Source organism: Echinops telfairi, unplaced genomic scaffold (genome assembly GCF_000313985.2).
Source record: "Echinops telfairi isolate 266 unplaced genomic scaffold, ASM31398v2 ScPeMD7_7469;HRSCAF=8507_1, whole genome shotgun sequence".
Lineage (NCBI taxonomy): Eukaryota > Metazoa > Chordata > Mammalia > Afrosoricida > Tenrecidae > Echinops > Echinops telfairi.
In genome coordinates, this window is record NW_022111373.1 from 139,176,581 (window position 1) to 139,198,213 (window position 21,633).

A 21,633-nucleotide genomic window follows, 5' to 3' on the forward strand; every position below is an offset into this window, starting at 1 on the left:
TTGTACAACACAAAGAGTATAATCAATAGTACTGAATTATCCATGTAGAAGTTGTGGGATTTTAGAATGTTTCATTGTGTATTTTTTGCCAGAATTAGAAAAAAAATAATTACATGAATAATGATGAGTACAAAGACGAAGAAAATATTCCAGAATTGACTGCGGTGATGATCGTACAATTCTGGATATGATTGAACTACTGTATTGTATGACATGGGAATGAAGTGCTAATATAACTGTTAAAGAAAAAAATAAAATTAGCTTTTATTTGCAAACTACCCCTAAAAATAGAATAATCATGATAAAACATGATCAGGAATGTAAGAAATAGGAACAGAGATACAAATGTCATTAGATTTTTAATAATTGCCATCCCAGATCTGTTTTCTAGTCATTGAGGCCCTTGGAGTCCTGTTTGGCTCAGAGAATTTTCGACCCAATAACTGATGCTATACTGCTAGATATCATTGATATTGGAAGCATTGAAGACTCCAACATCACTCAAAATGGGCATTTTGATGTTGGTGTTTTTAGGTATTAAATTGAGTTTGTTTTGAGTTGTAGTGACCCCATGAACAACAGAAGGGAACACAATCCAGTCCAGTCACCCTCACAACTCTTGTCATATTTGAACCCATTGTTGCAGCCACTGTGCCAATCTAATGCCTACATGAGCACGCTGTGTATTCATGGTAAATGGAGAGAAAAGATTGAAACTGTCAAGGGGTTTGTCCACAATCAATGCTATGGAAGCAGCAGTACAAAGAGATCAAATGACTGTACTGGATAAATCTGCTGTTCAATACCTTTTTAAAGTGCTGAAAGGCACTTTGAGGACTAAGGTGCACCTGACCCAAACCATGATATTTTTCAATTGACTCATATATGTGTGAAAGTTGGACAATAAGGAAGATCGAAGAAGAACTAACGCAGTTGAATTATGGTGCTGGTGAAAACTTTGAAAGTACCTTGAACTGCCAAAAGAACAAACAAATCTGTCTTTGAAGAAGTACAGCCCAAATGCTCTTAAGAGGCAAGGATGGTAGGAGATCATCTTATGTACTTCGAACATGTTGTCAAGAAAGATCGATTCCTGGAGAAGGACATTGTGCTTCATAGAGAAGTGGGGCAGAGAAAAAGAGGAAGACTTTTGACAAGCTGGATGGACACAGTGGCTGCACGGATGGGTTCAACCCTAAGGAGAATTATGAGGATAGTGCAGCACCCGACAATGCTTCATTATGTTGTATATGCCGTATATACTCGTGTATAAGCCGAGTCTTTCAGCACATTTTTAATGCAGTTTTTGTGGTAAAATTAGGTGTCGTGGCTGATATTCAGGTGGGCTTATACTCGAGGATAGACGGTAGGTTCACCATGAGTTGGAACGGACTCGGTGGCACCTAAGAAAACAACATATTCAGTAAAAGGAGCTTTGGTGTTAGAGTGATGAAGTCTTTGACTGCCAATCAAAAAGTTGGTGGCTCAAACCCACCAGCTGCTTCTTGGGTTGGAGCATCCTGCTTCCGTAAAGATTGAAGGCTAATGAACCCTGTGGGGGCAGTTCTATTCCATCCCGTAGGCTCACTATGAGTCAAAACTGACTCAATGGCAAAGGCTTTGCATGCTCCTCCCGCTCCGAGTCCTATCCTGAGATTTGTTTTCATGTAGGTAGTGTTGGGTCTGTTCCGACTCATGGTGACCCTGTGTGACAGAGCAAACACCCATGGGGTTTTCTAGACTGTTGTCGTTACAGGAGCAGCTCATTGGTTCTGCCTGCTATATTGTAATGGGCACCCTGACCTAGGAGCAGTTCTTTTGCCAGATCCCTTCCAGTATCCGAAAAAAGATACACTATCAAAAAGAACCTACAAAGATTGAAAGTACCATGGACTTGGCAAAACCCAAACCAAACCGAAACAACACACATCAGCTTGGAAGAAATGTTCCTTGGAAGTGAGGATGATGAGACTTCATCTCCTAAACTTTGGACATGTTATTAGGAGAGACCAGTCTACGAGAAGGACCTCAAGCTTAGGAAAATAGAGGGGCAGCAAAAAAGAGGAAGGCCCTTGAGGAGATGGAATGGCACAGTGGCTGCAAGAATGGTTTCAAGCCTAGCAGCACCTTAGAGGATGGTGCAGGCCTGGGTGGTGTTTTTTTTGGTGCTTGCTGACTTTACAGCACCTGCCATCACCACCACCACCACCATTCTCAGCCAAGGAGAAGTCTGAGCACTAGGAGACAAAAGGAGTACAAGTTATCACTTTCCAACTCTGCTTAGTGCATAAGGAATTACAGACGCTAACCTTCCTAACTCCAGGAACGGCTCTACTTGCAGACTCTTGCCCTCCAAGTGCAGAGGGATCCACCATACTTCCTAAACTCCAGCTGCCACCAGCCCATTACTAATTTGTAGCAGAATCATTCTACAATCTATATAGATGGGCCAAAAGCTTTCTAATAGTGAATACATTTAAACAAATGTTGACCACAATAATAATGACTCAGATTCTATGAATCCTCATTTTATTGGAATTTATCTGGTTATGAAAAACAATACATATCAGTCCGTGTTATTGTTGTAAGGTGCCATTGCGTTGGCTCCTACCCATAATGACCGTCTGCACAATAGAACCAGACACTGCCCAGTCCTGAACCATCGTCATCATTGTTGCCGTGCCTGCGCCCATTGTGGCGGCCACTGTGTCCATCCATCTCCTTGAGGGCCTTCCTCTTTTTTTTCTGTCCCTCTATTCAATACAAACACAACAGTTAACATCAACATAATTCTTAAAGTAATGGTGTCCTACATGTGAACAGGATAACAACAATCATAACATCAGGAATCGTTTTCTAAATCTGCTATGATAAAGTACCACAAACTAGGTGGCTTATCATGCTGGCTGCTTACCACACGTTCAGTTGACCAGCCAGTCCAAGGGAGGAAGAGAGGCTTTCTACTCCCATAAAGATTTACCATCTCTGAAACCCACAGGGACAGTTCTACTCTGTCCTACAGGGTCACTATGAGTCAGAATCAACTTGATGGGAGGTGAGCTTTTGTTGTTGTTTTTATTTTCTTGAGTGAGAAAGAGGTGGCCTAAAACAACAAGAATTTATTCTCTCATTGCTCTGGAAACTAAGGGATTGACTGAGCCATGTGGTGACCAGTGTTTTTAGAAAATAATTCTTCCTTGTTCCTTCTTAGCTTCTGGTGGTGGCCACACTCCTTGGTGCCACTTCCTTTGTAGATAATCCGATCTCCACCTCCACGCATGGCTTTCTTCCCCAGGTCTCTGTCTCGGGGGGGCTTCTCCTCTGCTCACAAGAACATGAATCATAATGGATCCAAGCCCCAGGCTAAGTGAGCCAGGTGTTAGGTTTGGGGTCTGTTATAAAGCCCCACTGGCACAGTGATTAAAGCCTCCACTGCTACCCAGAATGCCTGAGGTTGGGGCCCACCAGCCACTCCAGGGGAGAAAGGTATGAGAGTCTGATTTCACAGAGACCACAGGCTTGGGAACCCCATGGGGCTGTTGTCCTCTGTCAGCAATTGTGAGCAGGAGGCAGGAGTGGGTGGTGTTTTGCTCTTTTGTATGCTAAGGGGTGACCTTAAGTTTGAATCTACTCAATGGCAGGGGGAGTGTTTGTTTGTTGGTATTGTTTTGGTCACCTCTTTTGAGAGCTTTTATTTTAATTTTTAATTCTTTATTTTAACTCTATAAAATACTAGAATAAACAAATTCAGAACCCTGTGACTGTGATACTTTAGTAAGTCGTTAGATACAGTGGCCTTGATTTTCTTCCATGTTTAAGCCATGGCCACAGCTGCAGCTCAGACCAGTGCCCGGGAAAGAAACACAAGGGTTCCATGAACCCATGTCTTTGTAACGATAACTTTTAAGCCATGCTTTTGCCTGGCATTGCCTCGGGTCAGTGATAGGGCTCTTACTTTTTCTTGAAAGATTGGTTCTGCTGAACTGTAGTCACCTGAGATTTTGAGAGAGGAAAAGTTTCTCTTCAAAATAAGTGATTCAAGAATAAGCTTTTGTCTTCAAACACCTCAGAAACAATATGGCTCCTAGTAGTGCATCCACCCGCCAGAGGCCGTTTTAACATATGGACTGAAAGGGGGTAAAATGAGATCTTCCTGTATTTTTAATAGTATGTTTTATTTTGTTGTTGTTGTTGCTGAAAATATACACACAGAACATACACCAGCTCGATAAAGTCTACGTGTACAATTCAGGGGTATCAATATCTTTGATATCAATATAGATCACTGGGTTGTACAACCATTCTCGCCCTCCTTTTCCAAATTGTCCCAATGTCATTAACATAAACTTTCTGCTCCCCAAGCTCCCTGTCTAACCTTTTGAGTTGCTCTTGTTAATTTCATCACATGCAGTTAGTTGTTTAAATGAACACTGTGTTTAAGCAGGCTCCTGGTGGCGTAGTGTTTATGTATTGGGCTGCTGACCACAAGGTCATCAGTTCAAAACTGCCAGCCCTTCTTCAGGAGAAAGATGAGGCTTTCTATTTTCATAAAGAGTTACGGTCTTAGAACCCCACAGGACAGTTCTACCTTGTCCTTTAGAATCACTCTGAGTGGGAATCAACTGGATGGCAGTGAGCTTGATTTTATTATTATTATTTTTTAAGAGTTACTCTACTAGTTTGTAAGAAGACTTTAGAGGGTGTTTTTGGCTGAAGGTTTAAAGATTTTCTCAGGGCAATAGTCTCAGAGGTTCATCCAACCCCAAGGGTTACAGAAAGTCTAGATCTCATGAGAGTTTGAAGTTTGGTTCTACATGACTTCAATTTTGTGTTTGTGTATGTGAAAAGGATTTAACCCCCTGCAAGCATGGGCTATTTTCTACACCCGTCTTTCTCTAAAATTCTTTGCATTATGTCAGTTGATTTCATTCTTTGTAGCATCCTTAAAAGAAATAACAAAGCTCTAGGCACCGCTTCTTTTATGGATGGTAGATAATATATGATAGGCAAAACCATGAAACCACTTACATCACACCAACAAAACCTAGCTTGTTACATTTGGTGAATAATTTTATATTTTATGCTTCACTTTATTCAACAGTAACAAGTCCTACTTGTTTGTTCTAAATATTTATAACTATTAGAAATATTTCTAAATAGTTTGTTCTAAATATTAAGTTTTCCTTCTGTATGACTCTTAATAGTGCAATGTTTAAACATAGTATGGGAAAAGAATGATCTGGGGGCCAAATCTGCCTCCATCTTCCCAAGACCTTCTCCTTGATTTCTGTCTCTCTGTCTGCCCTTTTTGCTTCCTTTGAGGACACCACTCTGGTGGGGTAGAGGTTATGCACTGGGCTGCTAACCACTAGGTCAGCAGTTTGAAACCACCAGCAGCTGCTCATGTGGGTCACTGTGAGCCCACTTGATGGTGTTGAATTTTGAGCTTTGGTAAGGACAGCAAACAAGCAATTTAGGTTTCATCCTACTCCAGTATCACTCATTTTAGCTAATTCAATTTACTACAACCCTATGATCAAAATGGGTCACATTCTGAAAATTTTGTATGGCTTAAGAAACAAGAAAAGTACTTACACTAATAATTGTTACCTAAGCACCTTCGTAATGTCTTTACTTTGGACCCAGCATCTGGACAAAAGCAATTCCCAGGCAAGGACATGCGGGTCTGCAAAGTCAAGGGTCCATGGAAACAAAGGAGGCCCTCAAAGAGATGGGCAGAGACAGTAGTGGCACGGTGGTGTCAACAGCCACAAAGATGTCACAGAACTCAGCACCATTTTGTTCTGTCCCACATTCGATAACTCTGTCAGAGCCACTGGATGGCAACTAGCCATTGCAACTATATAATATCATTGACTTTGCCTTTCGGCCCAGAAAATCCAAAATATTTACTATCTAGGGCTTTTCGGGGAAAAAAAATTACAACCTTGGTCATAATGAAGTATAATTTATGTCATCTTCTCTGGGAGGTTTGGTGCTAACTTTCCAAATGGTGGGGAGGCTTGCTGCTCATCTGCCATCTTTTGTGTGCCCCGGGCAGGCCAACTTGGTGGTGCAGGAGAATCGGCATGTGTTGGCCATGCAGGACCTGCAGAAGGCCCAGGCTGAGCTGGACGACAAGCAAGCAGAGCTCGATGTGGTGCAGGCCGAGTACGAGCAGGCCATGACGGAGAAGCAGGTATGCGTCCTGTGATGGGGAGGGTGTGTGGGAGGGAGCGGACATGCCCACAGGAAGCTGTACATTCCCTTTCTACCTTTTTTCTCCAAGGATGCCATTTCCGGTGAGTGGTGATACATTTCATTTATGTATGGTACATGCATGACATATGACCTCTCAATTCACCCTGGTGAGGTGTATGGATGGTCAGCCAATACCCCCAGAGCTAGTGCTCAAAAATCTTCTAGAATGTTCTGAGTGCCCTTATTCATGGTGACAAGGAGAGCATCTTGTGTAGATTTTTTTCTGGTTGTGTTTTGCAAATCATGTCTTTTCACTGTATCTCATTTAACCTTATAGAGTAGGGAGAGTGTTCATTTTAGAGGATGTGTCCAATATACCTGAATAAGGGTAAGAGAAGGTCTCCTGGTTATCGGGCTGGTCAGGGGCACAGTCTAGGCTCAATCTTGGCCTTTCGAGGTCAGCTTCGGCATCCTTTGCTGCATTAATGTGACTGGTCCACATGGCTGTGTTCATGGGACTTGACAAAGGTCTGTGACAAAGACCTTTCGACCTGTGTGTGTTTTGATGCTTTGGTACCTTTCAGGACTGTTTCAGTGGAGAATACAATTCTTTCGTGTATACAGACTGATTCTAGCACCATTGAGGAATCCATGCTGGAAATCGAGACTCAGAGACCTGACGTCACTCATGTTTCAGGGCTTCTCGATTGCACTGGCCTTGTGCAGGCTGGGGTTTCTGGGGGCTCTAGAATGTTCTAAAGGGAGGTGAAGTCAAATTGTGATCAATAAGCATTTGTTTGTAAGCATTTGGGTAAAATGCCTACTAAAGAGTTCTCAGAGGAAGGGGTGGTCTGAGTTAATCACCAAGATTAAAAAAAAATTTTATTTGATTTTTTGGCATGTAATTCACATATAATACAATTTAATAGCTGTTCCATCATATTAAGAAGAGTTGTGCAATCATAACCACAATCAATTTCAGAACATTTTGTGTTCTCTTCTACTCATTTTTGTTAGCTTCCCAATTCCAACCAATCCAGCTACTGTCTCTATGGACTTACCTCCTCTGGGTTTCAGATGCCGAAAATTGTACAAAACAAAAAACAACAAACAAACAACAAGACACCAGAAAAACAGCAGCAATGGCCAAACAAAACTTAGGAAAACCTCAATCTAAAAGAACCTAGACAATATAAAAAAATTGAACTTTAAAATGGGCGAACAGGGGAGATAAAATGATAAGGTATTTTTAACTTAACTATATCTGCCACCATCAACTTTACAATGCTCTCTGTCTGATAGCAAGGCTATTCATATCCCTGAACTATGGGCAGAGGAGTCACCATGATTTTTGATTTTGTAGTGATTTCCTCAAGCCCCGCTCCCCACTGACATTCCCAATACATCTTCACGTTCATTCTTTATACTTCTATGTGGGACCACTCTCTAGCGTTGTGATCTAAAGCATGCGCTCCACACAATCTGCCTCTAAGAGATCTCACACTCGATAAAAAGAGCTGGGTCCACTCGATTCTATCCTTGGGGATTTTGGAGGCTTCGCCCCTTCTCCTGGTCTGACTTAAATTGGCCTGAGTCGTGATGCCTGCCTGCTACTCTATTCCCAGGTAGCGGTCCCCACGAGGGAGTTTAGATAACGATTTCACTTTCACTCTATGCAGACTATCTGGTGTTTTCTTTTAAAGATAAATCTCCTGAGAGCAAACAATGACCTTTTCCTAGGTACTAAGGAAGGATTGCATAGCACCTGTGGGGTTTTTTATACTTGTGCTCTGTGGAATTCATGGCACACATCATCAGGAGAAAGCCCTGCAGTGTGGATGGGTCTATGCTCCGAGGAAGGACATCTGTCACTTCTGCCATTGTGAGCACTCAGGTGTGTCTAGAAGCACCAAGTGAATACAGCTGGAATATTGTACCGCCTTGTTCAGTTAGGTTGGATTTTCAATATTTATACATTTATATAGTCAGCCAACTCTGTTTATTTCTTGTCTTTTGAGCATGTGCCCTTTATTAGGTACTCTTGGAAGAACTACTACTGTCGAGATGTCTCTAACTTAAAAACAAAACAAATTTTGAATTTTAGGAAACATCTTTCATGACAAATACAAATGACTGGATTTGTGAACTTGAGCTCTTGGATTCCAGATCATGTGGGTCAACATTCCCTCTTGTTGGCTTCCTGCTCCTGGCCCCCCACAGAGCTCTATGAGAACATGGGGGTGCATGGGTCACCAGGAGGCAGGGAAGGGCCTTTATCATGGCCATCACTTATAACCACACGGTCCCATGAGGCAGTGTGTGTCCCACTAAGGGATCAGAGCTTGGGCCTGGGGTCCGGGCAGCTGAGGCCTGTGGAAGAGCCCTCAGGTTTCTAGAGTCACCGTGACGGGCAGAGCTCCTGGAACCTGGTGAATTTTGCAATTCCCCCTAACTAGACTGAAGAGAATCTGTTTTTCTCTCTTATGCTCTTGGAATTCACTTCTGCGTCTTCTTCCATATCACAATCCACCCCAGGCCCCTGTGGTCTTTGCTAAATGCTGGTGAGTTGATTCTGACTCACAGTGAACCTCCAAGACAGCACAGACCTTCCCTGCGGGGGTCCCGTGTGGTCATTTTTACAGGAAGAGCACACTGCCTCATCTCTCTCCGTGGCTGCTGGTGGGTGTGAACCCCTGCTCTTTGAGTTAGCAGCCTGCACCACCAGCTGGCCTAGATTTCTAGAAAACAAAAGCCACGGAGGGAGGGAGGATCTGGCTATTATTAACTCACTATGTGCATAGGTGCAGAATGTGGAAAAACAAATTCATGTTAAAAGCATCTTATAACATCACTTGAACATTTACATAAAAAAGCTTCTTGTTGAAGTGGGCAGTCAAGATTGATGTAGATTCCTGCCTTTCAGCTGCTGGCTTTCTGGGGAGAGACAACAAATAGGGGCATGGCGCTCAGCAGGGATGTGAGGTGTTCTGCATTAGCAGCAGAGGGAAGAAAAGCGAAATTACCTGGGACAAAAAGGAGACTGGGATAAATACCTGGCTTTTGAAAAACAGTGTCTTATGTTATTTTTACAAAAGCAATTCATGCCCATTATAGAACATGCACATAGGAATACTTAGAGTAAAATATTATTAGGCATTATCTCCATCATTGCATATCTGAATACATGCCTCTATAACACATATTTGAAAATGTTAAGGATAATTTAATACATTGTCATTTGTTGTTGTCACGCAGTTCTGACTTGAGGTCTTCTGTGTGCGCAGGGTAGAATTGCTGTGTAGGGTTTTCAAAGCTGTGACCTTTTAGAAGCAGACCTTCGGCCCTGTATTCTGCAGACCTACTGGGTGTGCTGGAACTGTTAACCTTTTCGCCTCAGTTCCAACTCATAGAGGCCCTAAGAATAACAGAATAAAACACTATGTGGTCTGATACCATCCTCAACCACAAGGTTTCTCAGGCTGTAAATCGTTATGGAAGCTGCCTATCACAAATAGCTGGATTTGAACCTCTGACCTTTTAGTTAGACCTGTGCTGCCGGGGCTCCTTTTAGGATTTATGCTTCTATTTTTTTCTCTTTATTTGTGGGAAATAATGGAAATACGTTATTCCTCAGTTGTGAACCCCTGGGATGGTGCCCAGTTGTCTCAAGACACCACCTGAATGAATCATTGTGGGTTCCCTGTCATTGTTGGCTGTTCTAATGGTGTCCACTTGGTTTTTCCTACCATGATAGCCGTTATTCCACATTTTGAGGATACAATAAAGTGACCAGATTTTAATATTGGTAAAGTGGGACACCATTGATAAAACTCATATCCTGGCGAAATAGCCACATGGCAGCCAAAAAAACGTATACACTAGCTTGTCGTGCATTCTTTCAAAAAATTGGAACTTTTTAAAAATGCCGCGGGACATGGGAAAAATTGTTAAAAATCAGGACTGTCCTGCCAAAAGTGCGATATCTGGTCACCTTAGGATACAATATGGGGGTTCTGCCAGTTACTTAGTATGTCTATTCCAATGATGCATTTTGGAACTGGGGAAATAACCACAGGATGGGTTTGGGGGCCCACTGGACCCATAGTGAGGCATACCTGAGCTAAAACTCCATTGATAACTTGACCTACATAAGTCCCCAGTCTGACTGGCAGACCTTTGAAACACTTTGAGTCTCCTAGAATTAGTGTCAGTTCAGAGCCAGTGTCCAGTAATCCCCCAAAAGTTTGATTATTTCCTTTCCCCCAATGAACAGTCACTTTTGTGAAAGGCTGCAGGTCCCTTTGGGGAAGGCTAGAAGAAAGACTAACAGTATAGACCTTCAGTGATGTAGCAGGGTCCTCCTTCACAGGGACCCGGCCTCCCCCTCATTCAAGGAGTTGTGGATCTGTAAACTGGCTCAGGTCTGGGAATTGATTGAGTGATCGCGACTGTCTATTCTGCTGTTGGCCTGATCTAGGATTCTTCCACCTGTATAGATCATGTAAGTATTTAGTAGGTTTCCCATGTATTTCACTCTTAGGGATACCGTGACTAAGTAGCCAATGCTATAAGTCCACCAAGAAAGGTTGCTTTGATGACTACAGAAACCTGCTGTCTATTATAAGCACGCCCACCCTGTCTCTGTTGATTCAGTGCTGACACCTGCCCTCTACCACCACGGGGCCCAATCAGCCCAATTGTAGGCAAATGTCGGAGTTCGCTTAGGTCTGTGCCCACTGCTATTCCTGGTGCACATAAAATAGCAACTACAGGAATCTTCAGAGATTCGGGGGCCCACTTCACAAACTTGTTTCTTGTGGTAAAGAGTATGTCCTCAGGACACCCCCTTTATGGGTCTATGGGAATATCCTGATAGGTCCATTCCAACATACCAATTTCCCTAAGCTTTTGGATGTCTTCTTCTATAGTGTACCAAGGTAGGTCAGGTACCTCAAATTGGTCTAATTTAGGCCATCTGGCAGTCCATGCTTCAGTGAACCAACCAAATAAGGAATTATATCTTCTCTTAGTCTCTCTCGCTGAGACATTGAAAGAAGAGTTCCCATATCCAGAAATTCAGACTGGTCTAAAATTACATTTTGTGCACCAGTATCCCACACCCTTAGTAACCATTCCCAGGGATATTCCCCAGGCTTCTGCTTGTACATATTTGAAAACTTGAGCAGATCTTTATGAGTATAGCGTGCTTCTTCTTGGATAACCATCTCAACCTCACCTTTAGGAGCTTTCTGAGCCTTAATTTCAGTGACAGGTCTAGAGGGAATATTGGGTGGTCAGGGGGTTTCTCAGGTGCTCTCCGTAATATCTTGTAAGGAATCTCCCTCAGTCAATGCTACTGATGCAGCACCACCTGGCATTTCAGCTTGAACAGCTTGGTTAATATGCTCAGGTGTGGGTTGCCTTATTGACAGTGGATTAATACCTTCAGCTGGGAGGGGTGGATCTATTGACTGGGGTGGGTCAATTGTTTCTAGGGGTTCAATATCCTCCTCTTCTGGATCATCAGCCCATATGTTCCCACCCCACGTTTCAGGGTCCCAACTTTTTCCAATCAATGCCCTCACTTTGGTATCAGACACTACTCTAGATCTGCAATTCAGCTGCCATTGTAATTCAGCCACTCGCATAATGAGACTCTGGACCTGGTTCTCAGCATTATCAGCTCTATTACTGGAGGAGAGAAGGCTCTCCTTTGCAGCATAGGCAGAAGCTTTTAAGTCCATTATTCGGCACTTGAAGTGTGCTTCTGAGGCCCTGAGACCATCCCCCTCCTTAATCACAGTTTCCATTGTAAGGACCACCAGCCAACCAGCTTCCCTCTACTTGTCATCCTGACAAAACTGCTGGAAAATATCAAACATATGATCACCTAGAGCCTCTCCTTTAACCAGCACTTCATCTATTGGTGGTGATACTATAGATATAGCTTTGCTACTTCACGTGATGGATTAGGAAGCGTGGCAGACTTACGCATGCCTTTAGGTGTAGAAATAGCATTATCAGTGCTGTTAAGGCTAATCAAGCTGGAGAGCCAATTTAAGAAACCCATATTTATGATTTTATTTCTCTAGAAACACTCCCAGTACCAATTATATTAGGGTTCTCTAGAGAAACAAAATATATATATTTTGTTTATATATATATAAAACATAAGGAATAAACAGTTAATTAATGTATAAAACAGTACAAATAGCTCAGTGCAACTCACTTCCATGAGACAGCTAATACACTGGCAGTCCTTCAAGTCTTGAGGGCTGCTGGGTAGTCCTCTGTAGAGCAATTCAAGCTATCCAGCAGGCAGCAAACAGCAAGGCAGGTCACCAACAGTCAGCCAGATGACAGGGTCTGATAGTCCCTAGCTCAAGTGATGTATACTCCAATAATGTGGCAAAGCAGGTCTTGAAGGAACCTCAAACTACAGTGACACAGTCCATAGGTTAGGTGTCCCACAGGTAGTGTAGCTTGCAAACTGAGGCAGAGAACCAGCTAAGGCAGCCGCACACTGGTCTGATGATCTAAGAGCAAGAGACAAGAAAAGCGAGGCTCACTGAGCAATTTATCATTCTGCCCTTCGATTAATTCCATCTGTTCATTGGCCATGTTGGTACAGTAAACCTACCTATCACAGATGCCATCAAGTTGGTTCTGCCCATAGCCACCCTATGCACAATACAACAGAATTCCTCCTGGTCTTGCGTCATTCTCATAAAATTGTTACTTTTGACAGGTTCATTGGAGAAGGCTGACAGCAGTCTCACCGCAGTTGGATTTTTCTACGAACTCAATTGCTTATATTGAGTTCGAAGGCAGAGTGCATAAAATGAGTTCTAAGGCAGAGCGCATAACATGTTTTTAAGGTTTTTTTTGAGCCAGAAGCTTTAGTTCTCTCAACCCTTTCCTTCTGATTATGGTCTTTAGACTTTACTTGAAGATGCAGAGAGGTGTCGACATAAGATGCAGACAGCGTCCACCCTGATCAGTGGCTTGGCAGGGGAAAAGGAAAGGTGGACAGAGCAAAGCAAAGAGTTTGCCGCACAAACGAAAAGACTCGTAGGTACGCCGATTCCTCTCTTACTGACTTTCTGTGTGGACTGAGATTATGTGTGCAAATTAGCAAAACTGAACTCTATCAGAATCCTTCCATCATTCAGTTTTTATCAAATTCTTGTGCTCATCTGTGCAGCCATTTCAGAGGGATGGGTGATGCTCTGTCCCCTGTGCTGTCCTGTTAAGATGTAGTGGTGACCTTTGAAAGCCTCTAATTATCAGGTCACTTTTGTATTCCCTTTTGAATGTAGCTTCTACCTTCTGAAGTTTGGCATCTGTTAAGGCCATCCCGATTTCCAACAAAAGTCAAATGATCCAATACTTGGCTACTAACAGCTACTTGGTAGAGAATTAAGTACCTGGTTAATGAGGAACCCAACCTCTACTTGTTCACCGAGGACCAGCAACTTGTCTGAGCTATGGAACTTCAAAGAATGGTTGCCGCCCCCCTTACCTGTTTAAAACATTTTGTGCAGTTACAAGGATGAGCATAAAGTGATAGTTGTTTTTCTGTTTTAGGGGATGTCTTGTTGGCTACGGCTTTTCTATCGTATTCTGGTCCATTTAACCAAGAGTTTCGCAATCTGTTGTTAAACGACTGGCAGAAGGAGATGAAAGCTCGGAAGATTCCATTTGGAAGCAACCTAAATCTCAACGAGATGTTGATTGACGCTCCTACTATTAGTGAGTGGAATCTGCAAGGCCTGCCCAACGATGACTTGTCCATTCAGAATGGTATTATTGTCACTAAGGCTTCTCGGTATCCACTGCTGATTGATCCACAGACGCAAGGCAAGATCTGGATTAAAAACAAAGAAAACCGGAATGAACTCCAGGTAATATGTGCTTCAGTATATTTATATTATTGGCCAACTTTATTGACCTGAGTCATTGTGAAGCGCAGAATAAGAAAACACTGAGCAATGATGGAGATGGCTTGTAATTCTAGGCGGAGCAGTGACAGACTCTAGAAACCAAGCTGTCTGCCATGCAGTCCATTCTGAGTCCTAGTGATGGGACAGGACAGGAGAGAATTGCCCCTCTGGGTTTCTGAGATTGACTATTTATGGGAATAGAAAGCCCCACCTTTCTCCTGAGGAGCAGCTAGTGGTTTCGAACCACTGACCTTCTGGTTATCAGCCCAACATGTAAGCACTACACCATCAAGGCTCCCAATAACAGAGCGAGGCCTAACATAGGAAACTAACATCCTTTCTAAAAATGGTACTACATGCATTTGTGTGGTCTCTACTCATGCCGTCTTTCAGTGGTTACCGACCCTATTTGGGTAGGGTTGAAGGCGCTCACTGATTACTAGATCAGGGCGTATCTGTTTCACATTAATGTGTATTCTGGTGGTGCAACAGTGAAGTGCTCGTCCATGGATTAAACCCATCTACCAACTCTGTGGGAGTACAGACCAGATGATGATGACCTGCTCTGTAAACCCCTGGGGGGCAATTCTAATCTGGGTTCACCACATGGATTCACCACAAAGCGCAATCAACTTGATGGCACCCAACAGCAACCACAGTGTCTAACACTTTACATTATTTGTCATAAAAGCGATGGTGGTGAGGAAAAGGCTGTGTTGTTACATGAGGCCTGTTACTGTCTTCTAAAGGAAAGGATGGGGAAAGTCGAAGCGCCCTGTATTCTTTCACTATGGATGGGTCCCAAAGTCAAGAGTCTCTGCAAAAAAGAATGCATTTGCTTGCAGTTAGCCTGGTGCATAGGGTTGCTCTGGGTCAGAACCGACTCAATGGCAGCTAACAGCAACATCGTTGCCCATGAGGAAGCCACAGCCCCTTCATGGGAGAAGGATGAAGCTTTCTACTTCTGTAAAGAGCTGCAGGCTTGGGAACCCCCAGGGACAGCTCTGCCCTGTCCTCTAGGGTCACTATGAGTCCCAGTCCACTCAGTGGCAGTGCGTTTGTTATCTGTTTGTTTTGGTTTGATCCTTGTGTACTTGATCCTTGCTTCATCATTCTGTAACCTATCAAGAGCCACCTCATGATCATGTTTCTAGATCACATCTCTAAATCACAAGTACTTCAGAAGCCACCTGGAGGACAGCCTTTCCCTTGGAAGGCCCTTGCTAATTGAAGATGTTGGAGAGGAACTTGACCCAGCCTTGGATAATGTGTTGGAAAGAAACTTCATTAAAACTGGGTCCACCTTTAAGGTAGGTAAGCCAAGTGGAGAACGATGACCCTGGCCCCTCTTCCTTCCTTTCCTGTTCCCCCCTCGTGTGTCCCTTTCCCCCGGGTTTCTTGCATGCACGCAGGTTGAGGCTCCATGGATGCTTATTTGATCTTTTGTTTCAAAGAACAAATGCATTGAAGGCAATTTAACACTTAAAGCGGATTGTTTCAAGTCATAATTAATCCTATTGAAAAATGAGACCGTGATTCAGGAGTATCTGTTTTATTCCCACTCCCTTACTACACAAAGGTGAAAGTTGGTGACAAGGAGGTAGACGTTATGGACGGCTTCCGACTCTACATCACCACCAAGCTTCCCAATCCAGCCTACACCCCTGAAATTAGTGCCCGGACCTCCATCATCGACTTTACTGTCACCATGAAAGGCCTAGAAGATCAGCTGCTGGGAAGAGTGATCCTCACAGAGAAGCAGGTGAGCAAAGGATGGTCAGATCCTTAGCTGCATTGGGTTGATTTTTTTTCTGGATGAAGGATATAGGTAACATATTTGCCAATTCAATATCTCTCCAGTACACAATTCAGCAAGATCAAGTAGAGCAGTCTTGCTGCGTGACCCTCACCAATATCCTTTGCCAAAAATTTCCATCCCCACAAAGACAAAATCAGTGCTTTCTAAACCATAATCAATGTCCCCATTTTCCCCACTAGGATTATTGAACCCAAGTTCACATTTTACAAAATTCACATAACACATTCTTCCATAATGTAGTTGTATTCACCTCACCGTTGCTCTCCAATTCCCTCAATCACCCCCTGCCCATGACAAGCCATTATTACATCAGTGATTGTCTTTGTACCCCACACCCTGGACTCCTGTACTTCATAAAGTGGGAAACATACCGAAGAGAAAGAAAAAAAAAGAGTGAAAACAGTGTATATAAGTTTAAAAGAGGAAAGAAAAGACCAGCAGCAATATTAAAATATGCCAGAAAGAACACGTCTATTGAGAAATATTTAAACGTAGCACAAATCCAGAATGGGTCAAGAAGGACATTTTAAAAATTGAGAAGTAACAGTTGAAACTAAAATAATCTAACATTGGCATTGAGATTTCCTCCTTTATTCCTTATGTATTTCTACTATTAAACCATCCCCAAGTGTTTTCTCTTCACATAACGAAAATGGTTAACCAGCTATCTACCTATATATGTGTCACGCATGTTTTAAAAGTGACAGATCTCATGAGTTGCTCTTACATAGACTGATACAGCTGTTGAGAACATCGGGCGCTTTTCAGCCTCATTCTTGTCGTCTCTCGTTGCTTTCTTTTTCTGCAGAAAGTATTCTGCGATATATTCTCTTCACCTGTTGACTTCCTGCATTCCATTCCACGTCTGGCTTTTCTTCCATTTGATTAAAGCTTTTGGAATATGAAATTAAAGCCTTGGTGCCAAATAACAAGCAGCATTATGAATTCGTATTTGTGATAAAATCTCTGGGTGTGGAAGTTTGTGAAATGCGACTTTCACAGTGAACTTTCTGGAGGTCCCTGGCTTCATTATGTTTAAATTATGTGTGGTCTGGAAGCTTAACTCCATATCTGTTTCCTCTACTTCTATTTTATGGGATAACTTAATGCGCAGTGAAAAATGACCAAGAAGTTATATACTTTCTTTGTCTGAGTCAGCTTTTACTCTAGAGAAACTGTGAATCTTAAACAAGAAATCTAGATGAGTTTAAAGGGGGTGCTTTGGTGAAACAGCATGCATTCTTGAAGTTACTATTAATTTTCTCCTGGGTTCTACAGCTTTGAGGAGTTTTATTTACTTTATGGCCCCATCTATACTGACCTGAAGATTTATTAAAACTATTGGCAAAACCTTTGGGATATGCCTCTCCTTGTATTTTTAGATTTTCTGTGTATTGTGTTCTTCGGTGGCATAATGGTTACGAGTTGGCTGCTAAATTCAAGGTCAGCAGTTTGAAGCCACCAGCTGCTCTGCAGGAGAAAGACAGGGCTTTCTACTCCAGTAAAGAGTTACTGTCTTGGAAAACCACAGGGGCAGTTCTACCTGGTCCCGTAGGGTGTCGCTATGAGTCGGCATTGACTGAATGCCAGTGAGTTTGGTGTTTTGTGGTGTACTTGTTTACCTGAACCTTTCCACGTGTCCGTCTTATCTGTCTTATCTACGCTTCCTCCCTCTCCCTCCCTCCCTTCTTTTCTCTCTCCTCATTTTCATGACTTTTCGCTCCATCGTTCTAATCCAGGGCACATGAGTCATGGGGTAATAAAATTGAAAGAGCTTTTAATCCAACTTCATAAATTCACACGCAGTTTATTGACCTAGTATGGATGGCCCCCATGCCAGTGGTTGATTTTGTTGTTGCTTTTTTCTTGTTTGAGTTGAATTTGTTTCTCACTAAAGGCTCCAAGTCTATTTCGGTTTTTCTTTTCCTCCTTTTTTTTTTAAAGCCACTCAAACCACTATTAAAGAATCTGTAGAGTGCTGTTTTGTTTTTACCAAAGAAATATACTGAATAAATTTGTACATGCCATCTCAAGAAATGCAATCGACAGCAAGATGCTGTTTAAACCCTCCATGAATGGGCTTGCTTCCTCCATCTTTTCTAGGCTCCTCCTCAATATCCTATCTCTTCCCTCTCTCTATTCTCACCCGTCCCTGGCCTCCTCGTAGTTAGCTATCAGTCTTGTCTTTTGGTGTATAAACCACATTTCTCTTTCTTATGACAATGGTGCTACTGAATATCTGTCTTTGTAAGATTGAGTTTGCTAAGTATAATGTTCTCTAGCTTTGGCCATGTTTTGCGGTGTCTAAGAGAACTGTCCTTGTTTTTCATTGATGCATACTATTCCATGGTATGGATATACCAGACTTGCTTTGCCCATTCCTCTGTAATAGGATTTTTTGATATTGTTGTTCTTTCCATGTTTTTGCTAGTAGGGAAATTGCTGCAATAAACATAAGTGTGCACAGTCTGTTCTTATTGTATTCTTGGTTTCTTTAGGGTATATACCCAGTAGAGAGATTGTTGGATCATAAAGTACTTATCTGTGCATTTGTTTAAGGATGTGATACATCTTTAAATTTCCATAGTGGTTGTACAATTCTATATATCCACCTGCAATGTAGAGGCATTCTAATCTCTCTGCTTTCTTTCCAGCATTTATTATTTTCTACTTAATAGAATCTTGTTAAAAAGTTCAGGGCGAGGTGGCATCTCATTGTTGTTTTAATTTGTATTTCTCTTACTGCTAATGAACACAAACATTTTTTCATATGGTTGTTAGCTGCCTGGATACCATATTTTGTTAAATTGTCTATTCAAATCTTGTGCCCATTTTTAAATTGGAATATTTATATTTTTCTTGGTAAAATGCTTTAGTTCCCTACAGATTTTGCAGTTTAGCCCTTTATTCGATATATTATTCTGAATAATTTTTTCAAATCTGTGAATTCTCTGTTGACTCTTTTGATGAAGTATTTGATGTGCATTTTTAGTAGGTACTAGTTCTTTATTTTGTATTCTATAGTGTGGCTATTCTTCATTATATTTGGTAGTGTGTTCATGCATTGAATTAGGATTCTTGCGTTTGTCTCTAATTTTCAGTTGATGCTTTTTATAACTGTGCGGTTTATGTTTAGGTCTTTGATCCATCTTGAGTTCATTTTTGTACATGGTGAGAGGTGTGGGTCCCATTTTATTATTTTTCCACTGGATCCAGTTTTCCAGCACCATTTGTTGTAAAGGTGTGTAAGTTAGTGTGTGTAAGTGTGTAAGTTCTTTACCTAGGATTAGGTGTCGATGGGTGTTTGCTGTACTTCTGGACCCTCGGTTCTCCCATTGGTTTCCTTATCGATCATTGTACCAGCACGAGGCTGTTTTGATAACTGTGGCTCTATAATACGTGAAGTCTGGGAGTGAAAGCCTCTGACTTTGTTTTTATTTTCTACTAGCATTTTACTTATTCTGGGTTTCTTTCCTGTCCGTATAAAGTTGGGGGTTAATTTTTTCATTCCTTTGAAGAATAGTGGTGGCATTTGGATTGGAATTGCATTGAATTTGTAAAGTGTTTTTGGTAGTATTGACATGCCAGCGTTCTGACCACAGACAAGCAGTAGAGGTAAAAACTGCTTTGAAAATACACACCTGTTACGTTTTGTCTCTTGATACTTGAGGAGTTCATCAGTGTCTGTTGAGTTGATGCCAAGTGCATCCATCTTCTGCTGGTTTTTCAGAATTCAAATTGGCAAGTTTTCTTCTGAGTTGCCTTTGTGTGGACTTGAACCTTCAACCTTTTGGTTAGTAGCCAAGCATGTTATCTGTTTGTACCACCCAAGCACTCCTTGAGGACCTTCAGTATCCCTGTGTCATGACCTTGGAGTTCCTGAGTGGTGAAAACAGTTAAGTACTTGGCTACCAAATGAAAGGTTAGTGGTTCAAACCCACTCAGAAGTGCCTGAGAGTAAAGACCTGGTCATCTGCTTCCCAAAGGTCTCAGCCTTGGGAAACCTATGGCACAAAGTTCTGTTCTGCAATGCAATGGGTCACTATGTCCCAGAATTGCCTGGGCAAAAGCTCGTGCAGTAGAGGCTCAGCTGCTTGTGTAAGTTTTGAAAAGTTGCATTTTGCACTGCTGGGCTCTCCTTCAACAGGAACTGGAGAAAGAACGCACTCAACTCATGGAAGAAGTCACTGCAAACAAAAGAAAGATGAAGGAGCTGGAAGATAATTTGCTTTACCGCCTGACCAGTACTCAGGGGTCCCTGGTGGAAGACGAGAGCCTGATCCTTGTGCTGAGTCACACGAAGAGGACAGCGGAGGAGGTGACTCAGAAGCTGGAGATTTCTGCCGAGACAGAAATTCAAATCAACTCGGCCCGGGAGGAGTACCGACCTGGTGAGTCTGGTAATTAAACACATATGTCACAGGAAGATGAATTGAGAGGGAGAGATGAGATTTTGAGGCAAAGAAGGAAGGAAGCGATACAAATGACAGTGCAAAGCAGGGTCGTGCAGTCAAGGTTTGGGGGCAGAACTCGGGGAAAATGTTCAATGAAATTGAGTAGAAACAAATTGTGTAAAGGTTTGTGCTGTCTGGTGGGTACTACTCATTGTGAAACCCTATTGGACAGAGACAAACTGCTCCATAAAGTCTCCTAGGTTGGAATCATTGCCAGAACAGATCACCAGGTTTTTGGCCCATGGAGCCTCTGGGTAGGTTTGAACTGCTGGCCTTTGAGTTAGCAACCATGTGCTTAATAAATGCACAGTCAGGGCTCCTGTAATGGTCAGAGTCTTCAATTGCTCATAATTCGTATCAGTTTGGCATCATCTTTGAGATTCACGTGTGTACATTTTGTATGCTTAAAATATCATGGTGAGTATATGTGTAACAAAATATTTGCCTTATCAACATCTTTCACAATCAAGATGTTAATTATATTTACCATGTTGGTCAACCATCACCATTATCCATTTCCAAGTTTTCTCATCACCCTAACAGAAGCTCAGCTCTCCTAAGTTATGAGACCCCCCTGTTCTCCTCACTACCCTCAACCCTGGTAATTACTAATAGACTATTTTCTCAGTACACTTGTCTATCCTAGGTATAAATAGCCCTGGTGGTGCAAGGAGTCCTAGTGGTGTAGTGAGTTACACTGGGGCAGTTAACCACCAGGTCAGCAGTTCAAACACACCAGGTACTCTGCAGGAGAAAGATGGGGTTTTCTGTTCCTGTAAAGATCTATAGCCTCAGAAACCCAAAGAGGTGATTGTACTCTGCTTTATACGGTCTCACTGCCACTGAGTCAATATTGATTCATAGCAACCCTTTAGGACCGGGTAGTACTGCCCTTCAGCGTTTCAGAGGCCATAACTGTTTATGGGAGTAGAAATCCCAGTCCGCCCTTGGAGCTGCTGGTGGTTTGGGACTGCTTACCTTGCAGATAACACTCACTATGCTACCAGCTTCTCTATTGGGTCGCTGTGAGTTGGAATTGACCTGATGACAGTGGGTTTTTGTGGTGCTGTGAGTGAGGCTTTGCACAGTGAAAACTGGTGATGATTCTCGATATAGCTAGTAAGGTGGATCATCAAATGTGTCTTTTTGTGACTCACATTTCATTCAGCATAAGATGTTCAAAGTTCACCCATGTTGTAGCATGCATGAGGAAGAG

The 21,633-nt window shown here is 42.4% G+C and overlaps 1 protein-coding gene across 1 annotated transcript in view; it reads left to right on the plus strand.

Moving 5' to 3' along the window:
• Positions 1-21,633, plus strand: part of DNAH5 (dynein axonemal heavy chain 5) — a 290,518-nt gene that overhangs the window by 218,033 nt on the left and 50,852 nt on the right. The window contains exons 56-61 of the mRNA XM_013008527.2: positions 6,062-6,199; positions 13,141-13,276; positions 13,789-14,105; positions 15,299-15,454; positions 15,724-15,906; positions 20,111-20,354. Coding sequence (XP_012863981.1) covers positions 6,062-6,199; positions 13,141-13,276; positions 13,789-14,105; positions 15,299-15,454; positions 15,724-15,906; positions 20,111-20,354 — 1,174 coding nt within the window. The remainder of the gene's footprint in view (positions 1-6,061; positions 6,200-13,140; positions 13,277-13,788; positions 14,106-15,298; positions 15,455-15,723; positions 15,907-20,110; positions 20,355-21,633) is intronic.